The following is a 21,272-nucleotide window of genomic DNA, read 5'->3' on the forward strand; positions in this document are numbered from 1 at the left end:
ACATTGTCCTTGAGAACAGCCATGCTGCGCAAACACTCTACAAGTCTTATGGCACAAACTGTGGTAGTTAAAAAACAAATCCACTAAAGAAAACAAATGCCATGAACGCGCAGGAAGCGAGATGATATGGAATCAGTTGCACGTTTGAAATCAAGGTGGGAAATCTAATCATAGATCAGTATTTTCTGAAAGTGGCCAAGCTCTCAAGATCAAGAGTGCTCAGGTTTGTGTTTTTCCTCAGGGGAATTTATTTCCCGTGGAAATCTTAAGCGAATCAATAATTCATATCAGTCTAAAAACAGAAACACTAGCAGCACACTTGCATGGCACAAATGCATCTCAGGTTTCACCTTCACTTTAACCGTCCTGAAGACACACCACATTCGACCAATCCATTATTCCACATCATTCATTGAACTCCATGACTCCACATCTCGCCTAGAAGGAAAATCTAGGTAATGTTACAAAAGGACCATCTGTTTCGAGTGATAATAGTCTAGCAACATGAGTTTAACAGTTCATAGTGGCAAATGATTGTAAAATTTCACAAGTAATACAATTTAAAAGGTTAGCTTGAGCCAGACATCTGCTCATTTAAAGGAATAGTTCATCCAACGATGAAAATTCAAGATATAGTCACCCTCTTTTTTAGTAATGCAAGCTTCCCAGCTTCAAAATGACAAAGAACCACTATAAAATAAGTAGATTATGAGAGAATATTGACTTCAATTTGAGTCTGCTCATCTGAAGCTACCGTACGGCTTCAGAAGTCTTGAAATAGTGTATCAGTCACACTATTATGATACTATTATGTGGTGTATGTGTGTGTGTATGTGGAGTGAACCAGCACAGCTACATACAGTACTTACTATCATTATATAGAAATGAGTGATCAGTCAATTTTTCAACAGCAGAAGAAAGAAAAAAAGTCATACTGGAAAAATATGTGAGTAAGTAAATGATGACAGAAGCTGAATTTGGAATGAAACATAACTGTAACATAATACTCTTACAATTTCTTAATATATAAAGATATGTAAAGACATGTCAAAAAGTTAGAGTCAGAATTGTAACCCGAAGGTTGTGGGTTCGAGTCTCAGGTCCGGCAGGGATTGTAGGTGATGGGAGTGCTTTCTCCACCCTCAATACCACGACTGAGAGCCTTGAGCAAGGCACCGAACCCCCACCTGCTCCCCAGGCGCCGCAGCATTGGCTGCCCACTGCTCCAGGTGTGTGTGTGTGTGTCTTGTTACAGTGCAATTATACATTTAAGTACTGAGTAATATTAATTAACTACATGTACTTACTATATGGTTATGGTTAGGATTAGGGTTTTCTTAGGGTTACTTGCAAGTAATTATGCATAAATATTTGTTATTATAATAGTGAGTACATGTAACATGCAACAAGGACACCTTAAAATAAAGTTTTACCAAATTAAATAATAAAATAACACTAATCCCTCCTCCATTCTCAAAGCATGCTAAAATCTGACTGCCTGCAGACATACATCTGTATGACAGCATTTGAATGACGCTGTGAGCCATTTCAAGTGTCTAACATAAGTTAAGAAACAGACACCTGTGAAATCACACCACTGAAAAAGATCTGCAGTTAGTGTGAACAGCTGAGCAGAACATATGCTGCTTCTATAGAGAATCAGTATATACAGAGATACACACATATGTGTGACCAATTACAGTATATCTACTGCTAGACACATACAAATTTATTACTGTACAATCTAAAGTGTTGTGGGTGTTTGCCAGGAAGTGAAACTTTAATAGAGACACAAACACACGCACAGAGACACTGATGACTGATAGGGTGCACACTCACAGACACACTATCTTAAAGAGCTGTTTCATTTTGATTTACTAACCGCTGGACTCCAAATCTGTATATCTGAGACTGAGAGACGTACTCATCCAGCTTAGCATACAGCTCACTGTAGGCCACAGTCTGTAAACCACACACATGCAAACATGGAAAATGGGTTTAAATTTCTAGCAACTAAAGCAGCATAACAAAAAAAAAAGGTGAATGACATTAGGCTGTTCAACCATTAGCAGCAATGTGTCTGTTCTAATAGAGCTCTGAGAAATTAATGCTCAGATATGTGAATAATACATCACAACAACATGAGTCAAGACAGTCAGCCCTCGAACATCACGTGCATAAACCGCTAAAATTATTACAGCGTCTGCCAAAGAGGAAAAGAGGCATTTTAGATATTAGTGACTGGGAAAAACAGACTAGTGCCGCAATAAGTCGATTATGGATAATTAGTTATTTTATTTTATTTTTTGAAAATAATAGTTTCATTTCAGAAGGACATGTTAAACTGATCAAAAGTGAAAGACAGAAATAAAGTAAGTGCTATACAGTATGATAAGATAATGTTACATCACATATTACACATTACATGACATTATGGAACATTTTTATTAGCTTTTTTATAAAAATATGCCTTATATCCTGTAGTTCTCATTTTTATTTCTTTCTTCAAGTACTTCAAATCAAAGTAAAAGAAATTGAGAAATTATACCTAACTAGCTGAAATAAAATACATTTAAACTTATATATTATAACTTACATTTTCTTTTATTTCAGTTCACATTCATTTTAAGTACCGAGCATATTTTCTATTATTGTAGTTTTAGATTTATTAAATGTGACCCTGGACCACAAAACCAGTCATAAGGGTCCATTTTTCGAAATTTAGATTTATACATCATATGAAAGCTGAATAAATAAGCTTTCTATTGATGTATAGTTAGGATAGGACAGTATTTGGCCGAGATACAACTATTTGAAAATCTGGAATCTGAGGGTGCAAAAAAATCAAAATTGCCTTTAAAGTTGTCCAAATGAATGCAATGCATATTACTAATCAAAAATTAAGTTTTGATATATTTAAGGTAGGAAATGTACAAATATCTTCATGGAACATGATCTTTCCTAATGATTTTTGGCATAAAAGAAAAATCTATAATTTTGACCCATACAATGTATTTTTGGCTATTGCTACAAATATACCCATGCTACTTATGACTGATTTTGTCATATATATATAGAGCAGGCTTATTACCATTTGTGACCCTGGACCACAAAACCATATATATATATACACACACACACAACTACACAGCAAAGCAGTTTATAAAATAGTATTGTTAATTACTAATAATATAATCAATCTGAAATGGCTGGAATGCTGTACTGACCAATTGGCATATAGAATCTTTTTTTTTTTTTTTTTTTTACTTTAGATGAAAGCGTTTTCAAAAATATGAATGAAGTACATTTTAAATGTATGTCCTTGATAATAACATCATGTAAACACACACATTCATAATTTGTTGTCAGAGTTGGGATGTTATAATACAAAGAACTGCCCACAGACACGAGCAGCAACATAACATCACGAGAGTGTTCAAGGTTGCACTGTAGATGACAGACAAAATGATTATGTTTTTCTGGATAGCTACAGCATAGTAGTAAAGAGTGAGCAGTGTGTGTGTTGGTGTGTGTAAGTGCATGTTTGTGTGTAGCTACTGCAGCATATGATGAATGTGTTTTGAACATGAAAATAGATTGCCTACTTCATATCACCAGGGTGAAATCCAGACAGAGGGAAAGAAAAGCAGGGAATTTAAAATGAGCATGTGACGGACAGCTCCGAGTACAGAAACAGTGCCCAAGCAACAGAAAAGAAAAATATAAACTAAAGACATGAGGATGAAAGTAAACAGTCACAGACTCGTGTTCATTTTTTCATTCCACTACTACAGCAAACAGAGCTGCTTACATAAGATTACAAAACAATCCGGCAGCGAGTGAAAGATTGACAATTACAACTCAGTAATTATGCCATCGTTAAAAATTAAAATTAAAATAAAAAATAAAAACTTTGTCCAAGTCATTTGTACTGCTTTTATGGTAAAGAGCAAACAACAGCACGCACATCAATCTCAAATGGGTGCTCGACTAAAAAACAAGTAAATAAATGGTGCCATTTATTTATATTTAAATTAAAGAAATTAATATATATATTTTTTTTTTTTTGGATCTAAGATGGCGCCGCAGATGGCAGCTACTGTGCTTTGCTCTTCAGTGTTTGTAGTTTTTGTTTGTTTTTCCTGTTTTTTTGTTTCTCAAATACGATCAGTTTTACCAGGGATGACCTGCTGAACATTCGGCAGAACACACCACAAAATATTTTACCGGATTTTGACTATTCGGACGTTTTGCTGGACATTGTAGTTGGCGGAGCCGTAGCTCTGGTCAAATGCTTCAGGACGCGCAGACGGGGAAGCGAGCCGGCGCGCTTGTGAAGCTCAGACAGCGCGGATTTCGAATGCCGTTGCCTAGCATCCATCTGGCGAATCTCCGCTCTCTACCCAACAAAACGGACGAACTCCTTCTGCTCTCTCGGATAAACAAGGATTTTTCTAACGCTGCTGCTCTGTGTTTCACGGAAACCTGGCTGAATAGCGACACACCAGACAGCGTGCTACATCTGGCAAACTTCCAGTTGATCAGAGCAGATCGGGACGCGGAATCAATGGGGAAATCAAACGGCGGCGGGATGTGCTTTTACATCAATGAGAGGTGGTGTACAGCAGTGGCTTAGCCTCAGATTTCTGATTGCTTTAAAAAAAAAAATTTATCCTTTATCACACTTCTGAGTTTGAAAAGGGAAGAGTCAAATAGTAGCGCCGGGTCGTTCACATGTCCCACCTAAAAACGCGTGGAAAATGTTCGGCGCATCGCTTTCTCCCTCTTTCAAAGCTCTCTGTTGCTCACGCTCCAGTGGCATCTGCCGTTGCTAAGCAACCGAGACCCATGCTCTCCAAGAAGACGCGGAAGTTTCAGCAAACGATAAATGGATTTCCAGCACTAAAAATCGCTTGCGCTCTGCTACTAAATTTATTTAAAATGGCTATCCCTGTACAGCCATGATCAGCTGTTCCTCCATCTCGGCCCCTAAAAGAACTTCCACTGACTTTGACTATGATTTAAATAAATAAATATTTCCAGCCCATAGACGATAATTAAAAATAAGTTTGATCATCTTAATAGAGTTATATTCTCCGTGGTTGCGTGCAATGACTGAATGTCATTATACTGTGAACACGAACGGGAGGTTAATCACAATAAATATAATGAAAAAATAAACAAAATAATATTAAAAAATCAAATTAAATCAGTCCGAGTATTGCTCTGGCAGTAACTTGAGCTGGCGTGCTCGTGGACGCGAGTATAAACCAGGCTTTAACTGTCATGCTGTATTATGCGTGCTGCAATTCACGCTTCAACAAACCGCACAAACACTTGAAAGTGTGCACATTTAATATTCACATTATAACCTAGATGTAATATAGAGCGGCCCCCTCAAGATGGGCCCCTCCAAAATTAAAATTCTGGCTACGCCACTGGTGTACAGATGTAACTGTGTTAAAGAAGATGTGCTGCTCAGATCTAGAAACGCTCTTCATTAACTGCAAGCCATTCTATTCGCCGCGGGAGTTCTGCTCGTTCATTCTCGTGAGTGTCTACATTCCACCGCAAGCGCACGTGAGCACAGCTTTACAGAAACTCGCTGATATGATCACAGACACAGAACAACAACGCCCAGACTCTGTTTTACATCATTTACATCATTCTCTGGGACTTTAATGAAGCAAATATTTCCCGTGAACTGCCAAAATACAGACAGCACATCACAAGTCCCACCAGAGAAAGTAATATATTGGATCACTGTTACACAACAATAAAGGACGCATATCACTCTGTCCCCAGCTTTAAGACTCTCTGATCACTGTTTGGTTCATCTTATTACAGGTAGAAACTTAAATCTGCAAAACCTGTGTTAAAAACTGTTAAAAGATGGACTAATGAAACAGAGCGGGACTTACAAGCCTGTTTCTCTCTAACTGATTGGAGTGTTATTGAAGCTGCTGCCACCGATCTGGACGAGCTCACAGAGACTGTAATATCTTATATCAGTTTCGGTGAGGATATGTTCATTCCTTCCAGGACTCATTTAACCTACAACAATGACAAACCATGGTTTAGTGCAAAACTCAGACAGCTCCGTCAGGCCAAAGAAGATGCTTACAGAAAGAGGGATAAAGTCTTGTATAAACAGGCCAGATACACACTGGAAAAGGAGATCAGAGTGGCAAAGAGGAATTATTCTGACAAGCTAAGGAACACATTCTCTTTCAGTGATTCTGCTTCAGTGTGGAAAGGTATGAAAGATATCACCAGTTACAAGACACCATCCTCCAGCACTTTGGAGAATCAACAACTAGCAGACGACTTGAAGACTTGAACGAGTTTTATTGCACGTTTGAAAACTCACCCCACACCAGCTCTGAACACCTCTCCACACAACCATTCACACCTCCAGCAACCCCCCTCTCCCCCACACCTACAATTCAAATCAGTGAAGATGACGTGCGCCAGGTCTTCAGAAAGAACAAAAGAAGGAAAGCACCAGGCACCAGACAGTGTGTCACCAGCCTGCCTAAAAACCTGTGCTGATCAGCTGGCCCCCATCTTCACACAGATCTTCAACAGATCACCGGAGCTGTGCGAAGTCCCCTCATGCTTCAAACGTTCCACTATCATCCCCGTCCCAAAGAAACCCAAAATTACTGGACTTAATGACTACAGACCTGTGGCTCTAACGTCTGTGGCCATGAAATCATTTGAAAGACTGGTTTTGGCTTATCTGAAGGACATCACTGGACACTTACTGGACCCCCTGCAGGTTTCCTACAGAGCAAACAGGTCTGTGGATGATGCAGTCAACATGGGACTGCACTTCATCCGGCAGCATCTGGACAGACCAGGGACTTATGTGAGGATCCTGTTTGTGGACTTCAGCTCCACTTTTAACACCATCATCACGGACACCCTTCAGAATAAACTGACACAGCTCTCCAACCCCGCCACTGTCTGTCAGTGGATCAACAGCTTCCTGACAGACAGGCAGCAGCTAGTGAGGCTAGGAAAATTCACATCTAACACCTGCACCATCAGCACTGGAGCTCCTCAGGGCTGCGTTCTCTCCCCACTGCTCTTCTCCCTCTACACCAATGACTGCACATCTAAAGACCCCTCTGTCAAGCTCCTGAAGTTTGCAGATGTCACCACACTGATTGGCCTCATTCAGGACGGTGAAGAGTCTGCTTACAGACTGGAGGTTAAGGAGCTGGCTGTATGGTGCAGTCTTAACAACCTGGAGCTTAACGCTCTCAAAACTGTGGAGAAACCCCCCTGCACTCCCCCCACTCACCATCATGAACAGCACTGTGACTGCAGTGGAGTCATTCAAATTCCTGGGTACCACAATTTCTCAGAACCTGAAATGGGACATTCACATTGACTCTATTGTCAAAAAGGCCCAGCAGAGGTTGTACTTCCTTCGCCAGCTGAGGAAGTTCAACCTGCCACAGGACCTGCTGAAACAGTTCTACTCTGCCATCATTGAATCAATCCTCTGCACTTCAATAACTGTCTGGTTCAGCTCAGCTACCAAATCTGACCTCAAAAGACTACAGAGGACTGCTGAGCGAATCATTGGTACAACCCTCCCCACTCTCCAAGAACTGTACTTATCCAGAGTGAGTAAAAGGGCTGGAAAAATCACTCTGGACCCCTCACATCCAGCACACCCCCTCTTTGAACTGTTACCATCTGGTCGACGCTATAGAGCTCTGAGCACCAGAACGACCAGACACAGAAATAGTTTCTTCCCTCAGGCAATCCATCTCATGAACACTTGGCAATAAACGCGGAACACACAACTCTATTATACATTATTTATTCACCACACTTACTTATTTATTTTTTTCATTTAAAATTTGCACATATCAGACCTGTACACACATAATTGCCTATATTATATATTGTGTTTTTGCTGTTTTGTACATTGCCTATTTGGATATTTGTATATTATTCTTTAAATATCTGTCCTGTTGCTGTCTTTCTGTTGCACTGTGGAGCTTCTGTTACTATAACAAATTCCTCGTATGTGTAAACATATTTGGCCAATAAAGCTCATTCTGATTCATTCTATTCTTCATTCAAATAAATAATTAAGTTAAATATATACACTACTGTTCAAAAATTGTATTGGTTTTGAAAGGAGTCTCTTATGCTTACCAAGGCTGCAGTTATTTGATCAAAAATACAGTCACAACATTTATTTTATGAAATATTATTAAAATTTAAAATAGCTGTGTTCTATTTTAATATATTTTAAAATGTAATTTATTCCTGTGATGCAAAGCTAAATTTTCAGCATCATTTCTTCTGTCTTCAGTATCACATGATTCTTCAGAAATCATTCTGATATGCCGATTTGATGCTCAAAAAACATTTCTTATTATTATCATCAGTGTTTAAAATAGCTGTGCTGATTAATATTTTTGTGGAAACAGTGACAATTTTACATTTACAGATACATTTTTGTAACACTATAAATATTTTTACTGTTGCTTTTGATCAATTTAATGTATCCTTGCTGAATAAAAGTATTAATTTCTTACTGACCCCAAAATTTTGAAAGGTAGTGTATATAGCATATCAGCTATTTCTAACGTGGGTTAATTTTCTAGGTTATTCTTTTAGCTCAAATTTTCATGGGATTCATGGGAGATAATTATGGCCCAGCCTGGGGGAAGACGTTCATATATACTCTCACAGAGGACTGCACACATTCACATCAGTGTTAATTAAACAATACCATCCCTGTGATTAAAATGTGTCAGGCTGGGAGTAACTTAAAGCTGGATAATGAAGAAAAACTGTGGTTCTTTCTCTTTCACACATAGAAACACATTTGCACCTCTTTTCACACACACATTCTTTTACAGTTAAGAAGTGACATTCTTGAGAGCCAAGTTATAAAAATCTTTACAGAGCTAACCAAAGGAAAGTATGTAAATACAGCAGGAGGCTCAAAAATGTACACAACATCATGCAGAATGTGTGGGAGTGTGAGAAATCAGGCGAGGCTATATGCAGTATGTACACTGTGTGCGGCAAATTTTTTGAATATCCAGAAAACATTGCACGGAATATTGTTTTCCAAAGTGCAACCCACTCAATCTTCCATTTCTAGTGCCACAATAAATACAATAAAAAATTATATCTCTTTAATATCAGAATAGCTTCTTTAAGAACTCAATCAGAGATTATTTTTTTTTGTTCAGATGTTTCTCCTTAATCACTGATATACTACTATAGTTTTTATTATTATTTGAATGTATATTATGTAATTATAAATACACACACATACAATATATATTTTGAAAATATTTACATGTTTATATATTTATATATTCATATTTTTATATTTTATATAAATATATTTAATAAATAAACATAACATATCTTTCTTAAATAGATACCTGCATGTGTTTGTATTTATATATACATAATAAATAGACACAGTACACACACATATATTATGTAAACAAAAACGTTTATTTTGGATGTGATTAATCGCAATTAATCATTTGAAAGCACATATAGAGAGGGAGACAGAGAGAGAGTGTATACATATATATATATTCTACTCTGCCATCATTGAATCAATCCAAGCACTTTTAATATCTGTGTATATATATATATATATATATATATATATATATATATATATATATATATATATATATATATATATATATATATATATATATATATATATATATATATATATATATATACTGTACTGTAGCGCGTATTTATTATTTCAGCTTAGTATTTTTAGTACTTATAGAAAGTAAGTTCTTATAAGAAAATAAGAAATTGACGTTGGCAACAAGCTGAAGCTTGGTTTTAATTTTTGTTTAATTTAACAATAATAACCCGGCTCTATAGAGATATAGAAGTAATCTCATCAATCCTTAAACTGTGCTCAAATATATAAATAAACGCTCAAATATTTCCTCCAAATTCTCTTATCATGTGGATTCAAATTCAAATCAGCATATTGTTCATTTTTCTATACTTTAATGAATTTTAAAAGAAACATCTGAGACAAAATTGATGTGTCGACCTTTGAACACACTATTTTTTAAAAATACTATGCGGCATACAGTGTTGTGTAGTATGCATTTAAAGTAGCAGTACTGTATTCCGTTCCACATATAGTTATAGTATCATATTTGTGTAAATGCATTAATTTAGGTTGCTCTGTTTGAGAGAATGTGCAGACATTGGTTTGTGAAGGTCTGTGTGACACTCACTCTACGGGAGGGGTGATATCATCTGGTTTGGTCTCGAAGAAGCGGAGAACTTCCTCACTCTGCGAGATCTGGGTAGGAAGCCGGACCAGCGCCTGACAGACAGACAGACAGGACATGAACCTAGACGATCAGACCCCGAACAACAAAACAATCATCCAGAAACACAGCAGAATAATGAATCTCCACTATACCGAATATTATTTCCTTTGAAATCTCCATAAGGGTCAATGATAAACACGGATGTCCAAGGTGACAAGAGGAAAAATCTTTTAAATTCAGCAAGAGAAAATAAACAATTTTCTACATGAACTGCAGAATGAATCTAATGTTTTAAATGGATCTGGAACACCATAAAAAAGAAAGAAAACACTATTGTGATTTTACGATTTCAGTTTAAAACACTTGACTTGGATTCTAAAGATGCCATTTCACAAACATTTGTCTAATAAATACAGTCTGTGTTCCAACTGCTTTCAAACATGATTTGAAAATTAGCAAAAGAACAGAGGAAAAAATAAAAAAGGAAAGAGGGGGAGAGAGAGAGACAACTCCTCTGAAGAATCCCTGGAGTAAACCCTGTTATTTATTTATCTTTGAAGAACACAATGCAATTAAATGGAGATGGTTTGTCTAATTAAAGCTTACAGGAAATAGCTGGTAAACATCATACGTTTAAGCCCTTCAAAGACACATCCCTCCCTCTCTCATGAAGGGATTTTGATGTGTTTTACAGTGAAAGGACAGAGGAAATCTGGAGGAAGTTAGTTATCTAAATGTCATATAATCAACTGTCACATAATTAAAGGCTGGTTTAGAAAAAAAAAGAAAAAAAAAGCTGCCAATAGCTTAGTGATTAAACAAAAAATAAAATCCAATAAAAATAAAACAAAATAAAATTATGGGCATCGTAAAGACACATTTATGTTAAGATTAATTCTATGTCCTAAACTATTTTTGGAAGTGTCTTTTTTCATGTCCTTTGTGAGGATGTCATGGAGATTGTTGCCACAACAGCAGTCCATCCAAGATATCCCATAATGCTGCCTCACCATCTGACTATCTCAGCCCACTTTAACAGCTGCTCTCCACTTGAGTGAGTGAGTGAGTGTGCGTGCGTGCGTGTGTGTGTGTGTTTGTTTACACGTGCTGTGTGTGTGTCTGTGTGGATTGTTTTAAAAAGTGGGCTCTATTCCATCAGGAAGAAGGGGGGAGGAAAGAAAAGGAGACAAGTCACTCGAGGGGAAAAGATAAAGAGAAGGAGAAATAGAGAGGAGGAACAAACACGTCGTTAAATTCCCTATAACATAATTTTAAGGGTGTTATTGGGTAAGCTATAGCTATTGGCAAAGTAAACATGACAGTGAACACCAATAAGCGCAAGACACTTTTTCATGCGTGTTGCAAGAGTTTTGTTGTTCAATACATTAGCATAATCATATTTCAACAAGACAGGAGATATTGTCTGATAATGAGGCAAATTCACTCTCAAAATCTGATGTGGTTGCATGCACCATTTCCTTTTTTTCAGGGTGAAATTTGTGATTTGGGGGGATTTGACATCGCTATTTAAGGCTTGAAACCCCCTAGAGGAAGTCAAAACAATAGGCTGGGGGTCTTGAAAATACATAAACTAAATAGTTTCAATGCAACAAAGCAGTTTTACTGATATTAAAAGAACTTAATTCAAAAAGTTGACCACCCTTAAATACATAGTATGATTCACACATTGTTTTTAATAATACATCTTACCACACTCATAGTAAACACACATATCCCCTCATGCTGCTAGATAACTTTATATTACTGCACATTTGTTATATTTATGTTTTTTGAATTAATTTTGTACTAAGTAATTATTCTTTGAACAGCAGAAGGACTTCAAAGAATATCAGTAAGAACAAAAAGGGGCTTAATGCTGAACCCTGAGGAACGCTAGTGTCATAACCACAGTCCTAATTATGTTATCAACCTCATAAGCTGAACATACACATATGTATGTGAGCAACACTTCCCCATGACAGCATATGACACACACAAACACAAACAACGGTGTTTGTCAAAGAAAAAGAGCTATAAAGAACCTCTCACAGTTTAATGGTTTTCTAAATAAAGTAATACAGCCTACACACATTAAATAAGAGAATAAAAGAGGACAAAACACAAAAGCACCGACAAAGAGGAAGGAAGGAAGGAAGGAAGGAAAAGAGAGACTTACTCTGCAATAGTCATCAATAAAGCGTAGTCTCTTCATGGCCACGTCTCTCACATGACTTCGTCGGAATAGGATTTTACCTTTAAAATAAAAGATAGAATCAAACATGTAGTCTACTTCATAAAATCATTCTATAACAACAGTATGTAATAACATAATGATACCTATAATAACATTATCTAGTTTCCAGAAAGAGCTTTTTGCTGAAATTGCAAGAATAACTTGAATAATAGTTTGGAAAGCACAATTAGAATGTATTCAAAATAATAAAAAAATCTGTTGCATTTTATTCCATTGCTTTCCAGAAAGTCTGTGTTTATAAATGTATATTGTTACATGATTGATTTTAGATTTGAATTTATTTAATTTGATAAAAAAATATATATATATATTAGCTTAGATAACTATCATATTCATGACTGAGCCAATGAAAATGTTGACAGGGCAAGTAAAAATCAGATGTATTGGCCCAATTGGGAATAAATAAATAAATAATCTTTATCATTGAGCCCCACTCACTGCTGTAAGCAAAATCCAGTGCATTTTAGAATAACGCATAAGAAAACGTTTAGAAACATGATGCGCAGAGCAGTTACTGAAGAGAAATGCCATGTGGTCTTCTTCAGAGCTGGAACATCCTAATCAGATTCAGACATTTGGAGGAGATAAGATCACCACATAACACCAAGCTCCAGCTGTCATGCTCTCCTATCTCAAGCTTCTTACACTCAAGGAACCACTGAGAGATACTCAGCATTGTGCAGAAAGAAAAAAACCCTTGTGAACAAAACCTTTATAAAGCATAGTTTCACCTTGACTTGTCTCATATTCAACTATTATGTGCTCCTCCATGTACACTGAAAAACATATTGGCGTAGAAACAATTTTACTCATAAATTGCTAGTAAATTTCACAAATAAATGCAAGTTAAGACACTGAAATGAGTGGTTTTAGTCCAAGTCTGTTAACTCTTAACTCTCTGTTAAAATGTTACGTATAAAGTTTTTATAAATATAGAAACCATTAGCTTAGAGGAAAATGGAACTAAATATTGAGGATTGCAAATATTTAGTTTAGCGGAGTTTAAACTCTTTATAGTGTATAGACAGATGTAGATAGAAATCTGATCTGTCCCCCTTTACGGCCCCAGTGGAGTCGAATAATCAGAATGGAATTAATCAAAGACAGTGCACAGATTTAATGGTTTGACACTTGACACCCTATTATTCCCTTACAAATGCTCTGAATGGTTTTACAATCCACTTAATATTCTAGTAATCTCACCAATTACACTGCATTCCAGTAAATAATCTAATGGAGCCGGTGATAATCTGACCTTGTGTGTTCGTATTGAGGGATGTGAGAACTAACAAAGAGAACCAGAAGGACTGCTGGAAAACAAAGGACAAGAGAGACATTAAATGTCCAGGGAATAGAGCAGCCACGTCAGCAAGCCGGGAAAACGTGTCTCGATCTCTCTGAGTCTCTGTCTCACTCTTTTCATTTTTTTCTTATTGATGGCTTTTGTTCTCAGGGAACAGTGCTGCTCATCTCAATGACTCGTGTGCCTGCTTCCTGCATGTGAGTAAATCAAGAACGGAAGCACGACCCCATCCCAGCATAACCATGACTTATTGTGGACAGATCTGCTGACGCCATGTGTTTGCAGGTCTGTGTTTTTGTGTGTGCAGAGGAGAGGAAGGGGAGAACAAACTCCTCCTAAAATCACCTGGAAGAAAAGGGATAATCCTTTTTTTGGGATCTTTCTGCCCTCCCTCAATTGGGAACTTGTCGAGAATCTGCATCTGTGGGAAGACACAAGAAACACAACACGTAAAGGTCAATTAGTCAATAACAGACACCATCAACTATCACCAATATTAATACTATAACAATCACACTATTTACAATTCACATTACTAACAAAGTCTTCTGATTTGGTGTAATAGGGAAAACACACAAATCAAAATCCAAATTCGCTCCAACGTCATATTTACTTTTGTCCCTTTTGGGCATTTGAAGTACAACCAGCTGGAGATTATTTGTAAGTATCCCACAAACAAATGTAAATCTGAGTTCTAAGAATTAAAAACAACTACAGGAAACCAGCAACAGAAGCTGGGAGATTCCTCATGAGCTGCTCCCATGCAAATGTGACCCTGTAAGAGCTCTGACTGGAAACTCCCGGTGGGCTGTGCTCATTAGTAAGAAACATTTACAAGAACTGAGAGGTTGAGTAAAAGTTTAGGAGTAGCTGCTGTGGGAACCAAATGAAGAAGAGAAAATGACGAGGAAAGATTACAAGAAACTCTAAATGAAAATGAGTAATAATAATGCCCTTTGATAAAAAACAAACAAAAAAACAGCATATTAACAGAGCTGTAGCATATGTCATGTTTAAAAATGATTCAGTTGGGACGCCGGTTCCAATTCAGACTTTTCAAACTTTTCAATTCGTACGTTTTTTATGAGGTGGCTAATTCAAACGAATTTGTACAACCTCACTTGTATGGTTTTGTACGGTTTGTCTAAACCCCAGTGACGGGTAGATGTAGGGGCGGGGTTAGGTGTAGTTCATTCGAAAAAATTCATACGAATTGTGCAACTCGTAAATTGCGTACAATTTAGCAAAAAACATATGAATTTGTATGAGTGGGTTCATACAATTTCGTACGAATTAACCACCTCGTAAAATACGTACAAATTGCTGTGAGATCGGGCTGGACTTTTCCTGAACCCCCCTGTTTCTTGCCACAGTATCTTTGAAATCTTTCAATTTAGAATTTTTAGGTATAGACTATTTAGAAGTAAAACTTCCTTTTTAAAATTTTTCTTTAGACTTTAGAATCTTTAAAATCTCTAGATCTTAAGAAAATAGAGACAAAAATTCAGATTCGGTCTGTAAGATTTTTAAATGTTTTTGACGTTAATGTTAAAAAAAAAGTCACCAAGGCTGCATTTTTTCAAAATTTTCAATCAATCAATCAATCAATCAATCATCTATTCCTGAGACGCCAACCCTGAATTTTCAGCATCGTTACTCCAGTCTTAATTATCAAATGATCCTTCAGAAATCATTCTAAAATGCATATTTGCTGCTCAAGAAACATTTCTTATAATTATCAGTGTTGAAAATGGTTGTGCTGCTTAATATTTTTGTGGAAACTGTGATGATTTGATAAATCCAATTGAATCAATAATCTGTAATCTTTTTAATGAGAATCAGTCTGAACTTAACACTGGAGTCACTGGTTTGAACCAGTCAGAAGGTCACTTCCTCTTTGAACTGGTTTGGATTACTTGCTCACTCACTGAACCAAAGGTTATGATGTCTGATTCAAAATAAGCCAAGAACTATTACTGTGCTATGTGTACTCTTGTTAAGATGCTTATTTGTGAGGTTAGCAAAACTTCAGTCTAACTACTGTCAGGTTGTTAATTTGACAAATCCAGTTAACTAACATATAATGCTGCAGGAAACATTGTTATAATCTTTGGAAATAGAATCTTTAGAGTATTCGGATTCTTTACATTTAGAATCTTTAGCTCTGCCAAACTGGGGGGAAAAAAACTACAGGAAAACTTGAAAACTGTGAGAGGCATTTAGAGTTTGAGGCTCTCTTTATCTTTCTGTCTCTTTTTATTGTCTTTCTATCTGGCTTTTCTCTCCCATGAGGCCTGTCAGAATGTCTTTTCTACTGGTACAACATGGTCAGACTGTGGAGCGAGGAAACACCAGATGCACAGCTTCTCTCGCCGTTCCTGCTGGTCTTGCTGAAATATCTCCCCCAAAACCTTCTTGGTCATGCTTTAACATGAATCCATGGCACACAGGGAGAGGAGTAATTGAAATCTGAGCTAATCTGTAATTGAGGACAGCCAAAGATCACACACACACAAGCAGCCAACCCCTGTTTATATATGTGGGGTCAGTACAAGCACAGCCGCTGGTGCACACTGATAGGGTTGTGAGGAGCTGGGTCAAATGGCATGAAGAATTGGAGGATAAAAACAAATCACGTCTCACAGATATCAGATGTCTTGCACTTTCATTTTCACAAGATCCTGAATTTATTCTGCTGATAATATCACAATATTTGTGCTTTCTGCAGATTATCTGAGTCACTCTCAACCATAGAGCAGCTACAGACATGTATGTTTATTATCATAACTTTTTTATTAACTTGAAAAAAGTGGTGCTTTATATTTTTGTGGAAACTGTGATACACTACCCTTTGAGAGCTAATTCAACACAATTTATATTTACACCATATACACAAACGATGGCCAAATTAGAATAAGAAAGAAAGAAAAAGAAAGAAAGAAAGAAAGAAAGAAAGAAAGAAAGAAAGAAAGAAAGAAAGAAAGAAAGAAAGAAAGAAAGAAAGAAAGAAAGAAAGAAAGAAAGAAAGAAAGAAAGAAAGAAAGAAAGAAAGAAAGAAAGAAAGTCACTTGCTTGTAGAACTCTGGACATTGTAGAGGAGGAAAACAAGAGGGAAAAAAGGAGGGGAAAGAAAATAAAGATAAAGATAAAAATAGTGTAGAACATATAAGGAAAGACAAAGAGGTAATGACATAATGGAAAATGAAAATGAGCAGGATAAAACAGAAGAAAGAAAATGACAGCGAACAATAGAAGAATATTAAGATGTGAAGAGAGAACACATGTGAGTGAGAACAGACCGAACGAGGAGAAGTTGCTGTATTTCCCAACCACCAAGGCACCTGGAAGACTTCCTGAGTCTCCATAGCAACAGGGGGCGGGGAGAGAGAAGAGTGAGCCAGTGATTGGATGACAGGGTGTGTGTGCAAGAGAATGGATATGAAGAATGGAGACATGCACACATACATACATCTATACCATCAACTCTTCAGATACAGGGTTTGCATTCATATCAGTGCTTATGTGTCTTGATCACTTAGAAGCTCTTAGAAGTGTGCAACACATTCATTCCCATAACACACCTCTAGTGATCACACAGAAACAATATAGATTATTATTCTAAATTATTTTGAGGGTGATATATATATATATATCACAATTAATGGCATCCAAAATAAAAGTTCTAGTTTACATCATATGTGTGTGTGTGTGTATATATAATGGATAATACACACACATACATACATACATGCATACATACATACAGTGGTGTGAAAAGGTTTTTGTCCATTCCTGATTCCCTTCCCTTCCTTTAATGTTTTGCATATTTGTCACACTTGAATAATTCTGATCATCAAACTAATTTTAATATTACACAAAGATAACCTGAGTAAATACAAAATGCTGATTTGAAATGATGATTTCATTTATTAAGGGAAAAAAGCTGTACAAACCTGCCTGGAAAAAGTAATTGCCCCCTAAATCTAATAAGTGGTTGTGACACCCTTTGCAGCAACAACTGCCATCAAGCGTTTGCGATAACTGGCAATGAGTCTTTCACATCACTGTGGAGGAATTTTGGCCCACTCTTCTTTGCAGAATTGTTTTAATTCAGCCACATTGGGGGGGTTTTGAGCATGAATGGACTGTTTAAGGTCATGCCACAAAAAAAGGTTCCCCACTATTTGTGGATAATGGCTCTGACCATGGTTCGTTAGATCCCAAAGCCTTAGAAATGGATTTAGAAGTGAAATTTAACTCAGCTTTCTAAAATAATGTGGTTAAATCACAGTTCTTTCATGATTTAACAGGAGGGGGGCAATTAATTTTTCACGTAGGGCCAAGTATGATTGGACAGCTTTTTTCCTTTAATAAATGAAATCATCATTTAAAGGATGGATGGATGGATGGATGGATGGATGGATGGATGGATGGATGGATGGATGGATGGATGGATGGATGGATGGATGGATGGATGGATGGATGGATGGATGGATGGATGGATGGATGGATGGATGGATGGATGGATGGATGGATGGATGGATGGATGGATGGATGGATGGATGGATGGATGGATGGATGGATGGATGGATGGATGGATGGATGGATGGATGGATGGATGGATGGATGGATGGATGGATGGATAAAATGTCACTGCTACAATACTATGCAGGGTCATTGTAAATAAATAAATGTTATGGTTAATAATTATTATTACTGTTATTAAAACGTTTCTAGAGAGAGAGAGAGAGAGAGAGAGAGAGAGAGAGAGTTGGAAATCACTGCTAAATTGATATGCTTATAAAGTCACACTACAAAGCTGCACTAGCAGACCAGCTCCATGTGGTCTCCTATTCGAGATAAGAGTGATTGTAACTCCAGCAAAGTCAGAGATAAGTGTGTGAGCCACATAAACCTCATGATTAGCCTTTTCAAGGAGCTGCACCAGGGGGCCCTTCTGGTAAAACACAGCCAAAGAGTTTGAGGACGCTGTAGGAGAGTGAGCTCTGTCATGCAGCTCCATCAATGGGCTTATTCAAGTCAAAACGTCAATACATATTTCATAACACCAACAGTGATCCTGCTATGGAGCTATAGGGGAGCTGCTCTGCAATATAGTCTACACCTTTGTAACATTTCTCCCTTAATTGGTTAAGGTTTCTTTTACCAAATGTAGCAAGGAAAATCTCTTTCTTATTCTCTCTTGCTCCTTTTACACACGTGCACATCTCCCATGACCCAAATAATGGCAATGGTCAAATGACTTCTTGCTAATGCTTGTGAATTGAGCTCAAGTTCCATGATGTCATAACCAATTACAGAGTTCAGTTTGTACAAATTCCAACTTTTTCTAAAGATGTCTGCTTATTTTTGAGACGAACTGTGAAGTGTTTAGAGTCAAACAGACTCTAAAATGACCTGCTAAGTGACTTTCAGCAGGGTGACAGATTTCCAAACATGAAGAACTCACACTGTATAATCCACCTGGAACCACACAGAGCGCACTCAGAACATCCACCCAATAAGCTGCTTTTGCACAGAGAAATTACAAAAATAAACTTTCACATTCTGTGGAGAAAATTAAAGTGCTGCAGAAGTCACCGCTATGCAAGGGTGTTGCTTGGGCATTGCTATGAAGTTTACAGGGGTCTCGGTGGTTACTAGGGTGCTGCTCGATGGATACATAGATAAATAAATAAACAAATACAACATTATATTTAATTATTCATTATAATAAACTGTATTGAAATAATAATAATAGTGATAAATTATTATTATTAAATACATTATTATTATTTAGCAACACTACAATCATTATATAATGTTATAATACTAATATGTAATAATAATAATTATTCAATACAAACAATTATAATTATTATTAAATAGATAATTATTATTAGAAGTAGGAGTAGTACTAGTATTTAGCAACACTAAAATTATTCCACAGCACAGTATAATAATAATAATCACATAACAACAACTATTATTATTATCATTATTATTATAATTATGCCGCTACGGATAATTATTAATATTTAGCTATTCTAAAATGCTCACATAGCACAGTAAAATTAAGCTATGTTATATTACTATTATTATTTTTTAAATTAATAATCTTGTTTATAGATTGATATAAATAGCTTGGATCGTTCCTTCAGTGTAAATCCAAAATTTTCGCATGCGTTTTTCAGTTTTTTCGTATTCCCCACCCTTTCCTGTCAAAATGCATGCTACGGATGCGAAAACGCTGAAAAACAAACCTGATCCGAATGTTTTTTTTTACGGACAAAAATTTCGGACTCAGTGTGCAATGATCATCAGTCTGTGATTTGCACCCATTTATTTTATAAAATAAGCAAATCTGGTCTGGTCTGGTCGGTCGGTCGAAGAAAAGTAATAGCATTTGAGGAGTCAAATCATAAAGGATTACACTCTGAAGTTTATTCATTAATTAGGGTTAAGGGTTTGTTCAAATCCCTAACCTCAAGTATATAAGCAATAGTAATGCCTCAGCAAGCATCACTAATAATCAAAGGTTCCCTGTTTGGGTACAGTGAAATAAACCCTCTGGCTTTGGTGTTTCAGCCGGCTTTTAGAAACTACTTTCAAGCAGATCTAAGATCAGCTCTTTCCCTGCCAAAACACTGGAGCACCGGTCTTAAATCAAGGTAAAAGCGACTAGTAGCCAAAGGGTGAGAGTAGTTACACTGATCCAAGAACGCAATAAATCCTGTGATTACAGCATTACGGGCAGCTTTATTGATTCCATTGGAATAAACAGTGTGAGAGATGGAGTAAAGCATGAGAGAAAAAGAAAGAGAAAGGTTGAGAGAGAGAGAGAGAGAGAGAGAGAGAGAGAGAAAGCTGTTTTCCTTGAATTACTCCGTTGGCCAGAGCTCTGATTGACAGGACACACATGGATACAATTGCACACAATTACAAAAGCACTTCCACTGCACACATGAACACACACACACACACATTTGTGGAACCTAATAGCAAGCGTGACTCACTCCAGGCCTGCACACACACACACACACACACACACATATATATACAGGTTACTAATGGACAGTGTGAATCAAGTCCGGACATGCATTAGTGAGCACAGTATCAGATTTCAGGAGACATATGTGCACTTGGACTGACAACACACTTGCACACACATATACACACATTCTATATACAGATCAGGGCTCTTTCTGGTGGGCCACGAATCAGAAGGTTGTCCTGTGATGCTGAATGAGCAGCAGCCAAACAGAGTCATCAGAGCGTACTGACTGCCATAAGACCCTGTGAAATCAACATTTTGTGGCTTTCGGTCCATTTGAGGTCAAATATATGCTAGAGCACCCCATGCAGTGACAAAATTCACTTTAGCAGACAGACGCATTTCAAGATCATT

The 21,272-nt window shown here is 36.9% G+C and overlaps 1 protein-coding gene across 4 annotated transcripts in view; it reads right to left on the reverse strand.

The window, feature by feature from the left end:
* The window catches only part of LOC306873155 (SH3 and PX domain-containing protein 2A-like), a 101,385-nt gene that overhangs the window by 48,630 nt on the left and 31,483 nt on the right, over positions 1–21,272 (reverse strand). For all 4 annotated transcript variants that reach the window (XM_079422236.1, XM_079422235.1, XM_079422238.1 and 1 more), the window contains exons 3-5: positions 14,210–14,285; positions 12,484–12,560; positions 10,269–10,360 (exon numbers count right to left, since the gene is read on the reverse strand). In XM_079422236.1, coding sequence (XP_079278362.1) covers positions 10,269–10,360; positions 12,484–12,560; positions 14,210–14,285 — 245 coding nt within the window. The remainder of the gene's footprint in view (positions 1–10,268; positions 10,361–12,483; positions 12,561–14,209; positions 14,286–21,272) is intronic.

The sequence above is a fragment of the Barbus barbus genome (assembly GCF_936440315.1).
Source record: "Barbus barbus genome assembly, chromosome: 7".
Taxonomy (NCBI): domain Eukaryota; kingdom Metazoa; phylum Chordata; class Actinopteri; order Cypriniformes; family Cyprinidae; genus Barbus; species Barbus barbus.